Source organism: Hermetia illucens, chromosome 1 (genome assembly GCF_905115235.1).
Source record: "Hermetia illucens chromosome 1, iHerIll2.2.curated.20191125, whole genome shotgun sequence".
Lineage (NCBI taxonomy): Eukaryota > Metazoa > Arthropoda > Insecta > Diptera > Stratiomyidae > Hermetia > Hermetia illucens.
The window spans coordinates 90,341,706-90,360,187 of record NC_051849.1 but is presented as its reverse complement, the minus strand read 5'-3'; the positions used below and the strand labels follow the sequence as shown (position 1 = coordinate 90,360,187).

The 18,482-nt window shown below is 36.7% G+C and overlaps 1 protein-coding gene and 1 long non-coding RNA gene across 2 annotated transcripts in view; one reads left to right on the top strand and one right to left on the bottom strand.

Annotated features, from left to right (window-relative positions):
• Positions 1–18,482, bottom strand: part of LOC119659183 (rho guanine nucleotide exchange factor 18) — a 120,115-nt gene that overhangs the window by 75,121 nt on the left and 26,512 nt on the right. Inside the window, exon 3 of the mRNA XM_038067146.1 lies at positions 8,860–9,105. Within this exon, the coding sequence (XP_037923074.1) occupies positions 8,860–8,899 (40 nt within the window). The 5' untranslated portion in view covers positions 8,900–9,105. The remainder of the gene's footprint in view (positions 1–8,859; positions 9,106–18,482) is intronic.
• On the top strand, positions 6,947–12,452 carry LOC119659205. The gene is made up of 3 exons (XR_005250329.1): positions 6,947–7,198; positions 7,265–8,724; positions 12,318–12,452. It is a non-coding gene; the product is annotated as an uncharacterized LOC119659205 (long non-coding RNA).

Sequence of the window (18,482 nt, the reverse complement as noted above, 5' to 3'; positions counted from 1 at the left end):
CTAAAATTAATTAAGGCAGAACAAAATCCTGCATATTTAGAAGGGAAGATATTTCCGATCTAAATCAATACACGAACAAAGAGCGAACAATTGAAAGTCGAAAATTCTACAATAGTCCCAACTTCATGCATTAAATATCTTGGAATAACACTAAATACAATCTAGTCCCTACTGCGTAAGACAAAAGGACTTTCGACTAATAAAATTCACTCTGTACAAAACCTTTAGACCAATTATATGACATGAAGCATATAATATCAAACAAAGGATGGGCTCCAGCGTCGAATTTTGTCTCCCATATCATTTGGAGTCCCAAGAAGAACTACATCTACAGGAATTGAACAGCGTACTTGAAGATTAGAGTTAAACCACTTCCACAGCATGTTTCCAATAAAGCTCATAGCTTGTCATCCGAAAGTTATAATCACCAATTATATCAGTTAGGCAAAAATCGCCCAATAAGAAACTTTCTAAGGCCTAGCGAAATATTGGATCTCCATCTATCATCATCGCTCTTTTCTCTTTCCGACAAGTATATTCGGTTGCAATCTCAAAAGGGTAGGATGTGTGAAATATCGGCGCCACTATATACAACTTCGCTCCTCCAGAGAGTGCATACCTCAGAAAACCGTTAGCGATGGCGCGTAGGCGTGGTTGACGCGCTGAGAGTAAATTAGGAGTGAATTAGGGTTTCCTTTTCACTCCTTGGTGGATTTACAAATTTATGGATTTAAAAATTTATTAAAAATTATTTTTCTTCTTCTCGAACTTTTGCTCTAAATGTTGGCTGACATATGCACTCAAATATCAACCACAATGTTCACAAGCAAAACAATAGTTATTTAACCCAAAAGCATTTCATATTTCCCTGTCAAGTTCCGAAAAGATATTTATCTGAATCTTCCGCAATACACGTATGTAGACCGTACGTCCTCCGAACGTATTCCCCTCCATTAAACTGATTCTGCTTTCCCTCCAGTAGTTAAAAAGTAATTTGAGAAGCGAAACCACAGAATTTCATTACTAGAAAGTTAAAATTGTCAGTAGTTGAATTTCAGTGCAGCAAAGGTGTGGACAAGAACCGGTTGTTGTCGTTGTTGCCACTCGCTTACAATTTATTAACGAAAATTTATCATTACCGCAATCGTTTGTTGATAACTCGTATCATATTTCGTGCCATTTTCAAGCAATCTTTCCCACAGCGGCCATGCAAGAATTTATATTGTGCTTTTGTGCTGACCGGGTCCATGGTGCTCTTAACACATTTACTGACTTCATGATTTTTAACGCGTGTCTTTTCGAGAACGTAGCACGCCAAAACGTGCTCAAAGTCTAATTTTGTTCTATATTTCAATAGCGATCTGGTTGTTAGGTCTCGTGGGAGTGTTTGGGAAAGACAAACATGGCGATTGATGGTAACAACAATGGGCAATGAAATTTTCTTATGTACTGACTAGACGGGCTATTTAAAAGTATTAGTTTTGTTACTACCTCGAATTAAGGCGTATTACATAATCGCACCTTATATATAATAGAATAGAATTGTAATGTGTCTAACAGAGAGATGATAGGCCTTCAATTGACAGAAGGAAAGACAGTTTTCCTAGTGACCTTCAATTTACATAACTTATGAGTAGCTACCAATTCATATCGATATTAAAACAAAGATGGGATGAAATTACGAATTTTGTTTGTTTTAAAATTATGACAACGCATGAAATCCAAAAATCGGTGGCGTAACCATCAAACTTTTTGAATATTGTTCATTAAATACTTTTGGGCGAGCAAATATGAATCGTGACTGAGTTAAAGTATTTTTTCTTAATTTTCTTTTATTTTTACTGCATTCAATTTGTTTCTATTGTTTACAAATAAACTCATTTTAAGGTTTTGTGTAAAACAATCGATTAACTGTCTATCACACGCACTTTTCTTTAAAACTGCTACAGCGATCCAAACAAAATTATGTGGACCTATAGGAACTATGAAATCCTACGCATATAGTGAGAGACACAAATTTACGTGGAGTTTGAAAACTGGCGCCCGATACATGCAAAGGGGGTACCCATTATAAGGCCTCCATTAGCACTTTCCGCTGATATTAGCTTTAACGTAAATTGTAAAATGGGGTCAAAGGGGTCAAAATGTCCACACCTCGGGAAGTCGGGAACCCAGAATCTGAACAATTCAGGTATAAAAGGTTTTGTGTTTCCCTAAATGAGAAATTTTGAGTGTGTATATAGTACATAGCTAAGAATACGAAATAGTCTTTTATATTTTGCCAAACTCTAAGGTGCACGTATGTACATATCAACGACATAAATACTGTGTTCATCCTAAATAAATAAACATTGTCAGTTAACCGCCACTTTACTCCGTCACAAAAGCACGTACGCAAAATTAAAAACCGCTGGTAACCAGGTACATAAATGTCTATTATATTGGTTTTATTACACATACATGTACGTACGCATGACTCCCTCGAGTAATTGACACTGCTATGCAAATAACTGAAAGAAAGCAAACAAAGGAAAACTAAAATATCCCCATGAACAACGCCGTTCATATAAGTTCACTTTATCTGATGGTGACGTCATACACGTCTTAGGATGCAATAAATTTACCTGAAATCGAAACTTTGACCTTCTCTAACTTTGTTAATAATAGTTGGATTGCCTTCAAACTTTCAGAATTATATCCTATATTATCCCCTATGCTGATGTCAGCATGTACTTCTGGGATGAAGTTAAGGTGGGTTTTACGGCAAATTTCTAAAACATGGTAACGCACTTCCATGAATTTTATTTGTGCAGATATCGGAACGGGATGTATTTTGATGTGTAGATTTCATATACATGAATCACTGATTCAGATTTTTCGGTTGGATAGGCTCTGAAAACGAGCCCTGTTTCATTTTTGTGAAGTTTGCTCGAAATCGCCCTATTATTAATAAAGTTATAATAGATAAAAGTTGTCACTTCATTTGAAAGTGGATATTTTCAAATAATACATGCATATATTACAGGTTACGTACTAATGGGGCGAATGCATACTCAAATCTCTTTATAAAAGAAATACACAAATCCTTTCATACCTGGAGCGTCCAGCTTCCGGTTTCCCCAGTTACATGTATCTGTTTTCGGTGAACTTATTTGCATTTGTTATAATGTTGAACTTTCACAGTTCAAAGCGCATCAAGTTCGAAATCAAATTATTTGTTGAAATCGCTTTTTAAAAGTCACAATTGAATTCTTAACTATGTACACGGAGAACGGTCATGTACTCACAGTTCCTCAGATAAGGTGTGCTTTCAGAACCTATCTAACCGGAAAGTCAGAAAAAAAACACAGAGGTGTGTCTATCTAGACCCATCCCGATAATTGCTCAAATAAAGATGATATTGACGGCATATTGCGACTATTATTAACAAATTGATAGAGGAGAAAGTTTTCTTTTTCATGGAAATTTGTTGCAGTCTAAGATGAGTTATGACGTCATCATCATATATCAGCATATCAGTCCCACAATAAAGTGAGCTCATATGATGGTGATCATTTCTTTAACGGGCCTATTCTCAGATACTACTCAATCGGAAAATCTGAAAAAAAATCAAGATACTGCCACTATATGGTGCTTAGGAACCGAAATACCCTCCATACCTGTTCAAATAAAGTTAATAATAGTATTCTACTACTTTTTTCAATAATTGACTGCCAACCCCCCTTAAGTTCATTCTAGAACCACGAATTGCAGCAATGTAGGGTATAGTATAGAACATGATCCTGCCAAATTTTGTGGAAATCGCACTATTATTAACAAAATTAGGTCAAAGTTTCCGCTCCTGTGCAAATTTAAACCTTTGAATGTCATTATCACGTAAAAGTGGATATTCTCACATAAAGCATGCCTATATTACATGCTACGTACTAATGGGATAAATGCATACTCAAATGGCTTTATAAAAGTAATACACAAAATCTTTCATACCTTTTATTGGTTTTTTATTTGTTAATTGAGTATTAATTACTCGAGACAGACATATGTATAAGTACATGAAGTTTGGGGTTAGAAAATGGGAACAGCTGACTGATATGAAATTAAATGCACATAAAAGTATGTGAAGTATGTGAATTTTGTTATCCGATTTTTACGTTCTATTTTTGGAGAAATTTTTAATTAAAGTTCGAAACATTTCATTTTCTTCCATAAAAAAAAAATGAACTGTTTTTCTATAGTGAGTCAAACATTCAGGGGATCAAAAAAAATGGAATAAAACTCAATAAATAGTACTAATTATGGTTATTTTAGATGCCTGATAGCGAAATGTTGTGAAGTGATTGCAGAAGTGAATGAAAGAGGACCAAGTTTGCAAGATGTTTGGGAATGTTTTCAGGGCTCTCCTCAGCCATATTGAAATTAAATGCAAAATTGGAAAATACTGGTATTAAGGAAAGACAAATAGAAAGTGGCGGCCTCTAGTACGAATTATCTAGAAAGGTCTACCCAAAAGTCAGTACATACATTTGAAAAGCCGTGCCCGAAAACCACAATATTCAGAAATCGAAATCTACGGCCCAGGAAATTTTGAGGAAATTCTCCAAGGATCGGATATTATTTTTTTGGAAGAAATCAAGTTATCGCTGCATAAGAAAAAATCTACTATTTTCATGAAAAATGCACGCGTCCTTTTGAAGTTTGCTTCGAAGCATCAGCACCGTGCCAGATTAGATCCATTCTCTTTGGAGGTACAAGAGGTAAATTCGATTTGTTCCCCACCGATACAACGTATTAACGACCACATCTGAGATGCCAATTACTATAGATAAACCACGAAAGAAGTGTTACTATCTGAAGTATGACGTAAATAAACCACTCACTTTCTCATTTGTTTAATAACGCATTGTAGGTTACATTTCCTACGATGGCTCAAGTGGTTAGAGCGCCGGGCCGTGAAAGCGGAAGGTCGCTCACTAGTGCCAGTGGGATTTGTTATCGGCACTGAATGTCCTACAGAGTGAAGTTGTTCCATATCAAGACCACGTTTTCTTCCACTTAATGCGTAATATTGCTATTTTTTTTAAGGTTTTGTGTGAAACAAAACCTTATTAGAATCGAGACGGTGTCTGTCTGTCCGTCTGTCTGTCTGTCTGTCTGTCTGTCTGTCTGTCTGTCACACCCGATTTATTCGGAAACGGCTGGACCGATTATCACGAAAATTGGTGAGAGTATGTAATCTGGTGTTCCCTTTACATGCAGTAAGTGGCGCCATCTTGTGTCAAGTCTAAGGGGGGGCTCCCCATACATGTGAATGGAGGGTGCAAATTTTTTTTTCACAGAATGTAGCCATGTGGGGTATCAAATGAAAGGTCTCAATTAGTACTTTTCGAAACTGGTTCAATATTTGATATTGGGTGAAACATAGGGGAGTGAGGGCTCAAAATGTGACCCCCAAAAAGTGTAACAGGTCTCGTTCTCAGAACCTATCCAACCGAAAAATCTGAAAAAAATCACAGTGATGCATCTCTACGAAATCTAGGCCTCAAAATATATCCGGTTCCGATATCTGCACAAATAAAGTTAATAATAGTATATTTCCACATTTTAGAAATTTACCCGGAACCCCCCCTTATGTTCATTCTAGAAGTACAAAATTTAGCGTGCATATAATGAAGAACATAGTGCACAGTTTGGTCAAGTTTGAAGAAAATCCAATTATTATTAACAAAGTTATAGGGGGTAAAACTTTACCATTTTTTGTGAATTTCGTGCACTCTACAACCCGCATGACGTCATCATCACATATCATTTCGTCAATACCACAACGAAATGAGTTGTTATGGATGGGGTCGCAAAGAATTATTTTGTTTTAGTTTTTTAGTCATTTGTATGAGAATATCAATTACTCCAACCAGACATGTGTGTATGTAGGTATATAGTATATGCGTGCTAATGAACTTTGCGGGTAGTACCTAATTCAGATAGATGTAAGAAGTAAATCGGAAATATGGGTACGATCAATTGATATACGTGGATATATGTGTACAGTATTCGGAAATAGGCAGTTTGTTTGTTTAGGGTGAGCGTAATGTGTACGTATGTCTCGTAGTTTGGAAAAATATAAAGGATTATGTTGGATTTGTAGCTATATACGGATAGAGAAATGTGCGTTGAAATTTCTTACATAAGATGAACACAAAACCTTTATACCCGAAGCGCGAGCTTCGGGTATTCCGACTTGTTTATAATTAAGCCCAGCATCTTTATGTGTCATTTGAACGTTAACATAATGGGGCAACTTTTAACAACTTTGCAGGTTTGTATGTTTATAGTGCTGTTGCAAAAATGCATATTGAAATTTGGATAAAAAGTCGATTTTGAAATTTCTTTACAATTTAAACAGTTATATCTTCAAGTCATGATGACCTTCGCGATTGAAGACATACAACAACAAGTGGTACTATCCACCACTAACATTTGTACCATCATAAACGGGACACCCTGTATATTTACAGAAAATATGTTAAAAAGTTTGAAGTTTATAGTTTATCTGGCTTTAAAAAATTTGTTTCCATTTTTTTTTATTAATTTTACAAAAAAAAAAAAAAAACCTAGATTCTTTTTTGTTAACATAATTTGAAAACTTTTCAAAAAGAAATAATAATTGCAAAGATAACAAATATTATTTTCTTTTTATAACCATTCGATTTCATGTTAATTTTGCAAAGATTCATAATTCGGTGAGGAAGTGCGTGTTTGAGAAAAGATGGCATCGCCCATTGAACTTCTCCGCGTTCTTCGGTTAAGCCAGCATACAACATGTCATCTATAACGAAGTGAGAAAGTATCGATACCAGAGTGGACTCCACTTGAAATTTCAACTTCCTCTGAGATGTTACCTCGATATGGTACGCAACCTTTTGCGCTGTTATATGTTCTCCTAACAGTTGGGTTTCCCAAACCAAAACCATGCGCCTTCCTCACATACCTGAGTAAGGTGTTGTCAGTACCCGTTTTGTTATCGAATAGTTTAGACCATGAGTGGTGTAGTCTTATTTAAAAGTATTAAAATGTCATTCAACAAATATATTGATTTGTCGAGGATTTCATCGAAGTGAAAACTTTTGTCATTTCTACTTTACAATATACTTTTCGATTATATTTTCAGCAGGGCGACACCTTAATTCACGGCCCAAAAGTTGTAAGTATTATAGATAGTTTTTGAATAAAGAAGTAACAGTTTTACAATAACTCACTTGCTTCTTAGGTTAGGATTATCTGACTCGTAAGTGATAACACAGAAAAACACAATAACGAATGTCAACAGATACTTCAAGAAACAACTACGAATTATATCGGTTTCAAAATGATGTAGTATTGAAGGGACACCAATGTAAACGAGAGATTTCTTCAATAGCTAAACAAATCGGAAACTGAAAGTTTGGAGCTTCCGTAATGCGATGCTCCGTATTTTACCTGCGTTGGAAACCTATAGTGCGCAGAGCCGAAGCTAAAGATTCCATTGTGCGTTATTTTTGAAGGTCCGTTTACATGGCGAATTCGTTCTGGAGAGAACAGTCCGTGAGATATTAAAGGTTTTGTGCTTTGTTTGCATCAGAAACTTACGGTACAAGACTATTCCAGTTTAATCTAAAATATACTAGCAATCTATTTCTTAGGATACAGCAAATTCAAGCAGGAAGAACAACTTTGGCGTAATATAATTTTATTACGCATATTAAGATTTGTTAATTTTCCAGCATCATCGCATATTTGCATTTGACTATCAAACCCATATCAATAGATCCGACGGTTTTCGAAATAAGTGCGTCTAACAAACAAACAGAAAAACTAATTTAGATCAGGTGTTATTTTACATAAAACTTCCAAAAAATAATTGAAAATTTTAGTTTAACAGTTAATTTTGTTAAAGTAAAAAAATGCATATGCAAATTCATATTGTGGGAAACACTAAAAACATGAATCAAAATTTGTTAACGTCGACACCATGAATTAGTTTGCTTTTACGCTTTATATTTTATTATGTAGAGCAATTTCTTATTAAAGAGCTGACGGATTTCACTTTTGCATAACATTGTTTGTAGTGGAAAAGCTTGATTTTCACACATATTCAAATTTTCCAAACTTTGGACTTTGTTTTCTTAAAACTGCAGATTCATGATGTTGGCATCGTGCCAATAATATTCCGTTCTGTAAATTGTTTATTATGGCTTTCATACTCGAAAGCGATCGAATAAAGGCTTTATTCTGAACCAATCATATTATATATTAATATTTTACTTTAGTTTTATTATTTTAAAAGGCAAAATGCTGTAGATGACGGATCTACTCGTACTGTAGCTTGACAAAACATAAAAACTTCTGAGTACTAGCATGTCCATAATCGGTGAGTTCAAGGCAGAGGCTCGGTGCGGATCGACGGTCCAACTTTCTTTCAAAATAACTCTCTCGTCATCAAACCTTTGAATTTAAGATAGGAGCTTTAGAGAAAAAATCTTACTCATCCTGAACTGTTTCACGAACTTTAATACTATAGAAAAAAGATGGGATCATTGGGAAGTCACCAAGGAATCCAGGGATATGATTATATTTGATTCCCGATGATCGGCGATTGGGTTGGGATACATACACAAAGTAAAACTCTAGTTTAGGGATATGTAAAACCATAAGCAACCCCTGTTTCGAAGGGCTGCGGTTTGAATAGTGGTGGGTAATGACTTCAATTCAGATAATTTGAATGTTTTAAAATTTTCCCCTTAAGTGTTATTACAAAATCATTTAATTAGTTTAACTGTTTTCGAGCTAATGTAATGTGTAATGTTAAAAAATAGTTTAAATCACCTGACGTTGTTTGTACGAGCGGCTCTGTAGAAATGTCCATTGTGCGATGGTGATGTGATTTGTGTTATGAATGTTTGCTGTGTTTTTCTCATTGACATGTGCACACACGAAAAGCAGGATAACAGCTTCACTCCTTTTACATTTACCACCGTGTTAATTTTCTAGCTTTTATTGTTTATGTGCATATCCAATTTAGAAGATATCGATTAAGTGCTCTACAGTAAGTGATTTGTGTCGAACGAAAATCTAGAAAAATAAAAAACACACGGAAAGCAAAACAATGAATAATGTATAAGAAATACAAATCAAGATGAGACGACATATATTGTAGAAAGCGAAATGAAATAGATACAATGAAAACATCAACAAAATCTGAAATAAATTGAATTCTATTACGTGTTCGTGGTGATGTGTTTGTTTATGTAATGAAGATAGTAGTTTGGGGTATATATAACTAGGGAAACGACGGTGAATGTAATTATAGAGTAAATTATTACCTATTCAAAGTGTGTATATGTTCTAAGGTCGATGAACTTTCGAATAAGGACTTTTTTTCTAATTGAGAGCTCCGTACTATCACCGAAAGCATGCGAAAAAGAGCAAGCATTGATATGAATGCAACAGAGCGTATTTAGTGTCAGTGCAAGCAGCGTATTTAGTGTCAGTGCAAGCCCATTCACTATTTGCATCATTGATTTTTTTCGGTAAATGTGAATCGATAATTTTGATGACATCTACCATACACCATCGCCTCCGCAATGTCTCTCAATGCCCTTGGTGATGGTATTCCAAGCTCCCCACGTGGAACTTGATGTGCACAGAACTTTTAATTTTTCAGTCAAAAACGAGCAAAAGATAGGACTGACTCACAATCTAAGCTGATATTTTGTACGTGATGATGTCATATTTACATTGTCCAAAGTGAATAACTGCTTTGATTCAAAACAAAAACCAGGCGAACTGGATGATGTTAATGACCAAAATCATTAATCCGACTTGCTTCTTCCAATGTAAACGTTAGAGCATTGTTTAAACCCAAGATAGATTGTTGTAAGGAAAAAAACGAATCGGTACTTCAAGCCAACATAGTTATATCCAATATTTTTAAGAAGACGTGGCAGACTTGTCGTTTGGATAATAATTGTGCACGCATTGGTCCTATCAAACAAAACTTACTGAAAAATAAAACAAAACTTTGCCCTTTATGATATTAGCTCCTTTGTGAGAGCGCATGTGGTTCGCAATTACATTTGATCTCTTTTTGATGAATCCCCATCGATATACCTATCAGAAATTAATCCTGGCCGTAACTGTGAATTCTACTCCATCGCAAAATCACCATAACATCGTCAAAGAAATAATAATTTGAAACTCTATTACGACAAGTCCCGGGATGGTGATTGAATGATTTGATTGCAGCTTGGGTGTTGGACAATCGGACTGTTCTTCCTCGTCGTTGTCTATCCATTTATTTCTCCCGGTTGTTGCTCCATATAACATAGAGCTAAGCTTCTCCCTGTTTGTACACTTTGCAAGCTTTGAAAGTTTTCAACTATATGGTATACATTTTAATTTCTTTTCGTATGAGATAACGATGCAACATTTCATCACCTAAACCTACAAGTGAAAGTTTGAGTAGCTGTCCAAAGAACTCTCTCTAGTGTTCGACGTTACATTCTGTATTAGTTATTTCGGATTTCCATACGTGTTGGAAATAATATGCAAATTGGCAAGAATTAATATTTATTCGAAGTATGGATATTAATATGTTCCTGATATTCCTATCAATAAAAAAGCACAAATAAAAACATTGAGGATATTCTTAACATGCGATTTATCCATATATTAAGCCAACCAGAAAAACGATAGTATATCATCCTCGCTTTGTGCTGGTAATAATAATTTTGTCAAGGGACGTCGCACTTTCTCCTAAAAGAACTGTTGTGCCCCTTTACTGGTAATAGTATACCTATAAATTATACTATACCGGTTAAGCCTACAACCGACAGAAACTTTATTATCGTCCCTACTTCCAAGTACTTCAACTTTGCATCTGGTATTAAGTATTCTCCCAGGTGCCTTAGTTTACTTTACAAAGGTGCCGGAGAGTGTCTGAGAACATGTGTGGACGTTTCATCACTCTCGTTACAGAATTAACACAGTGCCCGTAGACATCTCTAGCTTCCCCAGGTGATCGTTTAGCCTGCAGCAATCTGTTAATATTCCCACTATGATCTAAAGGCGCTTCTTGGTGAGGTTTAAACAATCTTTCGAACGCGTGAATTCGTACTCCCAACAGCATCCTGGAGTGTTCCTTTCTTGGCAAGTTAACCCAGTACAGTTCCTTCAGTTAAGTCGGTATTATAAATTTCAGAATGGAGCGAAGCACACATCCGGTTTTATGATCCCAAATCTGACAAGAACTGCAGAAGGACATGTGAATTACGTATCCACAGTTTACTAGCGATAGAGGGGGCAAAAGTTCTATATCTACAATGTACACTTGTCAAAAACCCCTATGTGGGGCGAGTGCATCAACCACAGCTATATGTTATCGTTGTCGATTCCTGGCAAAGGTATTTAAAAATACTCTCAAATATTTCCTACTTATCGTAAAGGGCAACTAAAAAGGAATAGAAATTTTCTGCTGCTAACGAGACGTCAATCACGCCTCGGATAGGCACTGGTTTCATGACTACAACTTTTGAATATCGAATACCGTTTATCATTGGTTTCTGGAATGTGCGCACGCTCTTCGACAACCATATCGAGGGTGCCCAGGATACTCGGCGTAACCAAAGTAAGACAATGGGACGTTGGAAAATACTCCTCTCACTCTTGCAGCACTGTGCTTTTGTGCTTTGGAAATTCAAGTGAAAGTAGACGCAAATTCAGGGTCGAACTAGTGTGGGAGGTTTCATTGTCTGGCAGATTCTGGTCCTGGTTAACAGTTTGAACAAAAACTTTATGTAATTGAAATGTTCACAGGAACATGTTTTTGAAATACGGTTCGTAATTTTCCTGGAAACCACAGAGCCGGAAAAGGTGTTCAATATTGTCTTAGTAACTTAGAAGTGTATGGGATGCTGTATGCAACTAATAGTAGACCTTCTACACAGACATTTGGATGTTTTCTTCTAAATTTCAGGGCCAAAATTGGTATCCATAGGATACACCCAGCATATAAAAAGGGTATCAAGGCAAACAGAAATAGAATATGGTAGCTTACTACTATAGGACGCTCAAAAGAGATGCACTGGACCAAAAAGATCACAGGAAACCATGAATAAAAGTAAAATATAAATGATTTTTCTTCTTTACATACATGCTTAATTAGTATTGTAGAAAAATAGAGGATAATTGACTTTTTTTAAAATGTACATATATTGGTTACAGGCTAGTTGTAGATAAAAAAAAACATTCAATTTTCATTAAAGTGATTTTCGTATAACTATTAGGTTGGCGGTGGTTCCACAAATTCCAGTCAGGCGACGTAAACCTTCAAAGTGAGCCACGTGGACATCCAGGACCATCGATTGACAATGACGAGCTGCGTTTGCTAGTGGAATCCGACACACGTCAGTCTATGAGAGACATTGCAGAGAAACTGGGCGGACACTATTCGACAGTTTCCCTGCACTTGCAACAACTTGGAAAGGTGAAAAAGCTCGACAAATGGGTTCCGCTTGCCCTTACGGAGCAAAACATGGCGCTTCGAATGGAAATTTGCAATTCTTTACTTTCCCGCAACAGAAGCAATCCCTTTTTGGACAGAATAGTGACATGTGATGAAAAGTGGATATTATACGACAATCGTCACCGATCAGCACAATGGCTAGATGCTGATGAGCCACCGAAACATATGCCGAAACGGAGTTTCCATCCAAAGCTGGAGTTATCTACTATTTTTTTGTCAACTGGAGAAGCGATAAATGCACAGCAACGCTGTGCCCAATTCGAGAAATGCACCAACAATTTTGTATTCAACGGCCGAGATTAGTCAACAGAGGTGGTGTAATACTCCTTCACGACAATGCACGACCTCGTGTATCCAGAACAACGGTTCAAATTTGAACGAATTGCAGTATGAGACTCTGCCTCATCCACCATATTCACCGGACTTTTCGCCAACGGACTACCACTTTTTTAAGCATTTGGATCAATTTTGCCGGAAAAATAATTTAGAAATGAAGAGGCCATCGAAATGGCCTTCGACAATTTAATCAACCCGCGAAAATTGGATTTCTACGAAACTGGCATATACGCTCTTGTATCTCGCTGGAAAAAGTGTCTTGAATCGATGGGCATCTACTTTGATTAATTGAATAAATTTTTGCAAGCTTTACAGTCGTTTCAATTTTTAGTACCAAATCCGCCATTTCATGTGCAACAACCTAATAGTTAACTAAACTGGGTACCTCAGGTCAGCTTGGCATTAAATAGCACTGTTAGGCTGTGATCCTCCGTGAGATAGATTTAGGATTCATTTTCTCATAAAACTCGAACAATATTTGTTTGTATCCGAAAATTCTCTTGCACTTCTCTTAAAGAGTGACTTATGGTGCAATAATATAATAATGCATTGAAGCTTTCAGTTGCCAAATCCCCATTTTAAAAGGCTAGGAGAACAGGTTGGCGGAATTTACTCACACTCCCAAAAAATTGTTTATTGCTTTTTAGATTAAAATTTTAAATTAAAGTTAAATTAATTTAAATATCCAAACAAGACGGACAGCTTAACTATTCCCTTAACTCTCATGAAGCTATGTCTGGCGTTTTGTTATTTATATATTGGATTAACAATAAAAGTAACTCTGAACCTTAACATAGTCCCACGCGTTATTTTCTCGTAACATGTCGTCAGCGTTGATTTTAATGGTTTTAAGAGAAAATAAATAAACCAATATAGCACTTGCCATTGACAATAATCCTATGGATTTGGCATTTTTGAAAAAATTCAATAATAATGCTGCCGTAGCAAATAGTAATAATGGTGAATTGGAAACCACTTGAAATTACTCCAGCACCAGTTAGCAGTTTAACTAACAATGTCATCATCCTAGATGATTTTTCGAAGCGAATTCAAGTAAGTTTCCTTTTTCTTTAAAGTCCAATTTGCGTACAGATAACGTAAGCTAAGTATAAATGTTAACCAAGTAATCAAATTGGGTAATTCAGCTGAAGCTGCTTTTGTGGAGTATTTACCTCAGGTATCAATATATCCGCCGTACCGATATCTTTTCACATTTCATTCCTTTACAACTGATGTCAAAAATTAATGGAAACCTTTCATTCGATACCCCCGCATGATTATATTTCGCATCGGGTCATACTATACGGCGATTTGCAGCCGACAATATGGGTTATAGGCGTCGCTATGACAGTTTTATGATCGTACGTTTCAGTCTCAAGTTATAGCGCGTCAAAGCTGGAGTCCACCAAGGAAGAAATACGTCATATTTTACATTTTTACTACCTGAGAGGTAAAAATGCAACGAAGGCGACCAAAAAAATTTGTGAAGTTTATGGTTCCGACACTGTTAACGATGGGCATAGCACAGCGTTGGTTCCATTGATTTCGTTCTAGTGTAGCGGATGTCGAAGATACACCCCCCCGATAAAATCGTCGAAATCATCCAAGTAGACCGGCATGTGAGCATTCGCTCGATTGGCCAGGAACTGGGTAAGGACCATAAAACCGTTTCGAACAATTTGCAGCAGATTGGATTCCAAAAAAAGCTGAATGTTTGGGTGCCACATGAGTTGACGGAAAAAAAATCTCTTGGACCGAATCAACGCCTGCGATGCACTGCTGAAACGGAACGAATTCGATCCATTTTTGAAACGGATGGTGACTGGTGATGAAAAGTGGATCACGTATGAAAATCTCAAGCGAAAAAGATCGTGATCGAAGCGCGGCGAGCCGGCCCAAATCATCGCCAAGCCCGGATTGACGACCTGGTGGCTCAAAACTCATTAAAACGAAGCACATTTTAAGGTTTTGTGTAAAACAAAACCTTATTAAAATCCGTTTACTGTCTGTCTGTCTGCCACACGTATTTTTCTCAGAAACCGTTGTAGCAATTGACCCCAAATCTGGTGGAAAGGTGGGAACTGTGAATGCTCACGCATACAGTGAATAACATCATTCTCGGTCGAACTTAAGGGGGGTCTCCATATATACAAAAGGGGGTACAAAATTTTCCAGGAAATATAGTCATGTGGGATATCAAATGAAAGGTTTCGATTAGTACTATTCGACACCGGTCTTAGTTTTGACATCGATTTGAAAAGTGGGAAGTGCGGGGGCCAAAAGTGATAATTTCTTTAACGGGCCCATTTTCAGAAACTACACAATTTTGTCGTTTCTGTGCAAATCCAAGTCTTTGACTGTCAGTATCATGCGAAAGTGCATATATTACATGCTAGATTCTAATGGGACAAATGAGCACTCAAATATTTTTATATAAGAAATACACAAAACCTTTCATACCTAAAACGTCCGGTTTCCCGACTTGTTTTCCTTTGAAATTCCAATAGAATCATCGAGACTACAAGGTCGAAGATATAAGCTTTTGGAAGTATTAAAAGGAAAGAAGGAAAACAAAAAAAGTTTGCGCCAACCCAGGCGATGGAGTTATTGTTCATGCAACTTTATCACTTCTTCAAAAAACAAGTGGGAATGCCGGAAGGTCCCTTTTCCGGGATAAAGGTTTTGTGTTCATCTTATGTGAGAAACCCATAATCATAAATACCACTTGTAACCACTTGCTCACGTTGCTCCCAGGGCAGAGGTGAGGCAGCGTCTGATGAGTTGCATCTGTCCTGGACGAAACCGCAAGTCATTCATTAGAACATATATATACATACATACACACATATATCTGCCAGGAATAATTGATATTGTTATTTGTATATGACTAAAAAACTAAAACAAAATATTTCTTTGCGACCCCCATTCATAAGAGCTCATTTTGTTGTGGTATTGAAGAATTCATATGTGATGATAACGTCACACGTTTTAGAGTGCACGAAATTTCCAAAAAATGTATTTTACGTTTGTATGTATTTTGAAGTCTAGATTTCGGTTAGATAGTGTGATACTGTGATTTTTTTTCAGATTTTTCAGTTGGATAGGTTCTGAGAACGGGACCTGTTATACTTTCTGAGAATCATATTTTAAGCCCTCACTCCCCTACGTTTCACCCGATATGAGACCAGTTTCAAAAAGTACTAATTGAGCCCTTTCATTTGGTCATGTGGGGGGCCACATTCTATGGAAAGAATTTTGCACTCCTCTTTCGCATGTATGGGGCCCCCTTAAAGTCAACGCAAAATGGTGCCATTTGCTGTATGTAAAGGGGGGATCCACAGACTACACCAACTTTCATAACAATCGGTCCAGCCTTTTCCGAATAAGTCAGGTGTGACAGACAGACAGACGGACAGAAGGTATCGACTCGGTTCTAATAAGTTTTTCTTTCATATAAACGAGATGCTTCATAGATACACGAAAACATCGCAAATATTCCAACACGTGCCAGTAAATGCAGACGAGCATATTCGAAGCGAAATAATTGCTCCGCTTTCGGCAAGGGAAGCTTTTCATTTTTTGTTGATGGCAATTTTACCGACAATACGAATTAATAAATCCAGCAACTAAAAACATTACCCTCGCTGTAACCTTTTGTTAAGGGCAAAGCAAGAATGTTACTAACCGGAAGACTCCTCCATACAACGGTATCTGCGCAGAAAGAAATTTACAAAGTTTATTGGATCTCCCAAATATGTGCTCGTCACTATTCTTGGAAGAAATGCTGATAACGCTTAATGTCGATGAAGGAGGGCTTTAAACATGATGGGTAATTTCTGAGAATGGATCCGTGAAACAAATGATCAGTTTCAAGCCTCCACAATCCTTCCCTTTAATATGAATGTCAAAACTGTCCTGCTTCGGAAAGCACTAAACGAGACCTTTCATTTGGTACACTATATCCGATGAAAAAAAGCTTACACCCCCCTTTGCATGGATGTTACTGGTTGCATGGGAAACTATTCCATCTCAGACTATTCTTTAAAAGAGTTGGGAGAATGTGCCAGGAATGTCGCTGGGAAAAGTGACTTTGAAGAGGGAGAAAAGAACTGCCTGCTATTCTAACGTTTAGATTAGGATTAGATAGATCATGGATTTTTAAAATATGTAAGGACTCCTTTTTCATTCAGGAGGCAACGGAAACTTGGGTGGAAGAATGGAATGACCACAATATTGAGCAATAATTAAATTCACCAAATTACTGCGGATCCGAAGAATTTTGTTAAGCAGAAGTAATTATCAGAGTCGGAAATTGATATCATACCAAATTTTCGAGACAAGACCGCAAACTTGTCTACAAAAGTTGACGAAAGGTAATCTAAAATAAATAAGTCCTTTACTATGTAATCTTTGTGATTTACTTTTCCCATTACTTTATACATCACAAACTCTAAGAATAAATACATATAAATGATTAATTTCATACGAAATGCTTTTGAAATCACAGAGCTTTATTTTTGTCGTTATAACAAAATGGAAATGATTAAAATTTAAAATTGATTAATTTTTTCTCCCATTTTCAAGCTACTACTGCACCTGTTAAAATTTCGATTTTTGGGAAAGTCAGTTATTGTGTTATGTGAATGCTTTTGTAAAAATGGAATAATGTGCAATGGCTAAATTCCTGAACCTTTCAAGCACGCCTACGCAAATTGAAACCGAATTGGACTAAACAGAAAGTCTGCTTCACAGCCAAGAAATCGGTAGACAAATTTAAAAGCGGTCGTACCAGCTTAGTGGTTCATGAGCACTCGAGACAGTCAAAAACCGAAAAGTTGCACCAAGTGGTACTGGACGACCGTAGAATCAAGGTTAGAGTTATTGCCATGGGTCATCGAAAGATCGCGTTTGTGATATATTGACTGAAATATTCAAAATGCGTAAGCCAGCTGCACCTTGAGTGACGCGCTTTCTCACTTCAGACCAAAAGCGCATTCGAATGAATATTTCTAAGATATTGGTTGCGCAGGTTAACCAAGATGAAATTTTCATGCACCATCAAAATTGTAGAAGTAATGATTTAATATATGCAGTCACGAAATTACGTCGAATGACTATCGTCACAACTGTTACTGGCCAGACAAAAGCCCGAAACTGCGAAAAAAGGGAGCATTTGGAAAAAACGCGAACTTATTGAAATAATGCAGATAAACAGAATCCGTTCTTGAGCCTCCTCCTACCTCCTATTTCGAATTTGGCCAGCAAGAAGAGGATTTTCATCAAACGAAAGTTGTGCGATTGTGTCATCACCAGCTCAGTCGGTGGCTTTGCAGCGTGTCATGTCATGATTAAATTCCATATTTCAATGGGTAATGCAAATTTTCTCGCCGCTTTTGTCACATTCCTGATTTTCTCGAATACAATAAAATCCACTATTCCATTGACTAAATTCCATATTGCATTAGTCGCACTTTGCTTCCTACTCCCTATACATAGCCAACTGGAAAAGAGATGTTTACACCTTTGCTGTTAGTGCTATTACGAATAATACATATTTGTACTTATCTAAGGAATCCTAGTTACTTACTGG